The sequence below is a fragment of the Primulina eburnea genome, chromosome 3 (assembly GCF_022965805.1).
Source record: "Primulina eburnea isolate SZY01 chromosome 3, ASM2296580v1, whole genome shotgun sequence".
NCBI lineage: Eukaryota > Viridiplantae > Streptophyta > Magnoliopsida > Lamiales > Gesneriaceae > Primulina > Primulina eburnea.
In genome coordinates, this window is record NC_133103.1 from 17,392,262 (window position 1) to 17,396,597 (window position 4,336).

General features: G+C 34.2%; 1 protein-coding gene across 1 annotated transcript; it reads left to right on the forward strand.

Moving 5' to 3' along the window:
- The first annotated feature begins 2,748 nt into the window (after nucleotides 1-2,748).
- Nucleotides 2,749-4,118, forward strand: LOC140828363 (zinc finger protein GIS-like). The gene is given in 2 exon segments (XM_073191345.1): nucleotides 2,749-3,268; nucleotides 3,271-4,118. Coding segments are annotated over 2 exon segments (783 nt in total). The 5' UTR covers nucleotides 2,749-3,112; the 3' UTR covers nucleotides 3,898-4,118.
- Nucleotides 4,119-4,336: the final 218 nt, after the last annotated feature.

Sequence of the window (4,336 nt, forward strand, 5' to 3'; positions counted from 1 at the left end):
TGATCAAAATCGAATAAAAAAAACTATGCTATATATGGTTCGAGAAAGTGTCAATTAATAAAAAAAAATTGTAATAAAACCATGGTCTTAATTATAAGCAATTATTAATAAATAATGAGTTCCGTACATAAAGATTAAAATAAAAGGGAGGGGACCTGGCTACAAAATAAGTAGCTCGCGTGTACGGACGTGCTGCAGCAGAAGACCTAACAGTGAATCTCTTATAAATTAAATGGTATTCATATTATTTATACATGGGACAGTTTCACATGCAGCAGGTTTACCAACTCTTTTAAGGGCATTGCCAACACTGTAACAGCAAAAATATCCCATGCAGGCACTCGGATTGGACCATCAATTCTTCCTTCTTCTTTTTCCTAGAAAAATTAAACCATATATAGAACAACTTTGATCGTGTTTATTAATTGCTAATTGTTAGACTTAGTCAGGGCCGGACCTTTTACGAGGTCAAGGAGGCCACCGTCTCTGGTCTCGGTCTTTGAGGGGTCTAACATATATATTTTGAGTTGATGACTTATTGAAATGAGTTGTTTTAGCCCAATATTAAATAAAAAGAAGAGTAATTTGAATAATTTTTGTTTATAGCTGATCAAGCTCGATCTTTTTTTCAAGTTTGTTTTGAACAATTTAAACAATATCAAGAGTTTTTGGGGTATTTGTTGAGTTTGGAGAGGTTAACGAGTTAATCTTCAACTAGCTTGATGAAGTATTGTATAGAGCTTCAACAATTTTTTAAGATGTTACGGTGTTTGGTAAAAGTACTGAATGATTTATTCTCAAATAGTTATAATGCATATAGATTTTGTTAACCATACTAATATAAGAAGCTATCGAAGTTGAAGTTAACAAACACTTATCTTCGATCAATAATGTCACAAAATAGATTAAATGAGCTAGCTATGTCGTTGACTGACAAAGATATGATCCGAAAACTGGATTATACAAATTTGATATATATTTTTCCTATAAAATAGCTAGACGATTATTATTTATGTAAATATTTCACATATTTATTGACTGGTTTGTTTATATAATATATTGTTTCTTGTGTATTTATGTATTATTTACTAATTTAATTTTAGCATTATTTATAATTAAAAGATAACTCATTTTAGATTTTGGTTTCAGGCTCATCGACCACAGGTACGGCTCACTTAGTTTGTTATCTTTGTCTTTGTTTTCTGCAATTTCAGTCTTTTTACAATGTAGCGTTGATATGTCATCGATGTATAGGTGACGTGATGAAAAATAATTAAAATTTCCTAAAATTGCAATTTTCTATACGTATTATAATATAAGTGCTTATATTTCAATAAGTTGGATAAAAAAAAATTAATGGATGTTGTATGAAATATTCTTGGTTGGATTTCTTAGGACCACCGCACAGAATGACTCCAACATAGGGGTGTCAAAATCAGACACGATCCATCAACCCGACACGATTCAACCCGAAAAAATAAGGTTTGGGTTTGGGGTTTTTGGGTTAGCGGAAAAAATGATCGGGTTGGGTTCGGATTGACTCGAAAATTTTAAATTTTTTTAAAAAATATAATTAATAAATATGGCTTATATTTTTATATATTGTATGTCTGAAAAAATATCTATTGTATATTTATATCATAAATTTATAATTATATTATTTGAATTATTATTTTTAAATAATTGTTTATTTGATTTAGTGAATATACTTTATTTTTCTACAATTAGATTTTTAAATTTAAATCATATATATGAGAGAGATTTTATTATTATGTGTTTAAATTAAAATATTAGTATTACTTTTTTGAATTTTATTTAATTTTCTTTAAAAAATTTATAAAATATTCAAAATCATGTTATACGGGTTGATTCGGGTTCAGGTTCGGGTTGAGAGTTTTCAGGTTGACTCGGGTTCGGGTTGAGCAATTTTTGAATAGCACTATTATTCAACCCGACCCAACACACCCAACCCACTCAAATTGACAACTCTAGTCCAACAAATACTTACACAAGTATTTAAGAAGTCTTGTCTCTCATCCTGACTCAGACCCACCCAACCCCTTCCACCTTCTTTCTCCTCACATCTCTCTCATTTCATTAATTCAAAAAAACTAATTACACACATTTTTTTTTGTATATTACTTACCAACATGACTTGTTAATCTCATCATGCACGACATTCATTGCTTTTAACTATATATCAATCTGATCAGAAAGTAATTAGGGACGTTAATTTTCAATATTTGACCAAAGATTGTATTATATATGGAGTGGGTCTCATATAAGACCGTCTCACGGATCATAATCTGTGAGACGGGTCAACCCTACTCATATTCACAATAAAAAGTAATACTCTTAGCATAAAAAGTAATATTTTTTCATGGGTGACCCAAATAAGAGACTCGTCTCACAAATACGACCCGTGAGACCGTCTCACACAAGTTTTTGCCTTATATATGTGTGTGACAGACCGAGAAAAGGGGTGATATGTAAAATGAAATCTGACCTTTTGATGGTTCACATTAAATTCTTTATTTTAGGCAAATTATGCTGAAATTGATATAAGGGTCTGTGTTTTGAATTCCTTACCCTCTTTTCAACACAGAACGAGGAAATAATGCTCGTATAGAAGTAGTGATAGGAGTGGTCGTTATTGTAGGACAATGACAGTCATTTCTATCCTTGGAACAATAAATATCATGCATTGAACTTCAAATAAATAAATAAAAATCTTTAAAAGTAAAGGGAGGGAAAGGCCAAAATGGAAGCTGAAAACAAGTCCATTTATATTCTATATCACATATTGCTATCAAAACTCGGAGAAAGAGTTGCTGCATGGGGGGACCTTATCTTGATTCTCAGTTCATTCATCAAAAGAATTGAGGTTTAGCTCCAATATTAATCAATGGATCAATGACCACTCCACGTTTTTGACCCCACCACCACTACCACATTCAAGAAAATCGCCTCCTCTTTCACATTCGCTTTTCTCCATTAGCTGCTCACTCCCATTTTCATTTCTAGGCTGATTTTGATTTGCTTTCTGCAGATAAAGTGCTCAAAAATATATTTACACCCGGCCTCTCTAACTCCAGCTTTTGTAGTAACTTCCATGGAGTCGAAGATGGATCAGAGCGAGACTCGAGATTTCATGAACGTCGACTCCTTCGCCCAGTTGCCCTTTATTCGCCCCACGCCGCTCGTCAAAGAGAAGGGATCTTCTGCTGGTGCCATTAGGCTTTTTGGCAAAGAATTCGGAGGCAACAACGGTATATGCACGAAGACCCCCATGAGAACAACAAAGTTGACAATAATGATCGAGAAGAGGATCATGATGCAAACAAGGACATGATCGGAAGTAATGAAAACAATTCAGATATCAGTACTAGCAACAGGAAATTCGAATGCCATTACTGCTGCCGGAACTTCCCCACTTCACAAGCACTGGGGGGCCACCAGAACGCGCACAAGAGGGAGCGCCAGCATGCGAAACGAGCCCACTTGCAGTCCGAGGCACAAGTCTACGGCCTGATGAACTACTCGCGCCTAGGATCCGCCGTCTCCCTACCTTCGTCTTATCACTCATGGAACAGCAATCACAAAAGCGTTACAGGTAATACCGGCAGCAGGCTTTATGGCAGCAGCGGCTATGGCTCGTTTAATTCGCATCAACCGGCCATTAATGGGAGCCCCTTGGGGCTGTGGCGTATCCCGGACGCTCATAGTTCATCATCTTTCGGTCCTCGGGAACGCTCTATGATGGTGCCGATGCATCAGTATCAGAGGCAGACTCCATTTACATCTTTTACTAGCAGCAACCCAAATTCTCAGAATCGGTTCGGCTATGAATCCAGGCCTGGAATGCAAGATCACGTGAGTTTGGATCTACATCTTTGATCCTAACTGTTTTCTTGGAATTGAGCATTCATTCAATCTCATGAGTAACAAAGCTAGTTTAATTTAATATATATATATATATATATATATATATATATATATATATATATATATATATATATATTTCTCTCAGACAACGTTTGCAGGCTCTATTTGTCTATGTCATGAACATGGATCCGAGGAAAATTGAGGAATTATAATAATTTTGTTTTCTTCACTAACTTGAATGTCACACAATTGCTACTATTAACGTATATTGAAATAATCATTACAATTTTTTTTTAAAAAAAATAGGCCAATCAAAATTCATTGAAGGACTTTAATTAATTAATACATGGAATTCGATCTTTCTCATAAGTAACTAAAATAAGATTAGCTCCAATCGAATTTCTAAAAATATATAAAGCATTGTTTGATTTTAGTTTGAATTTAATACACA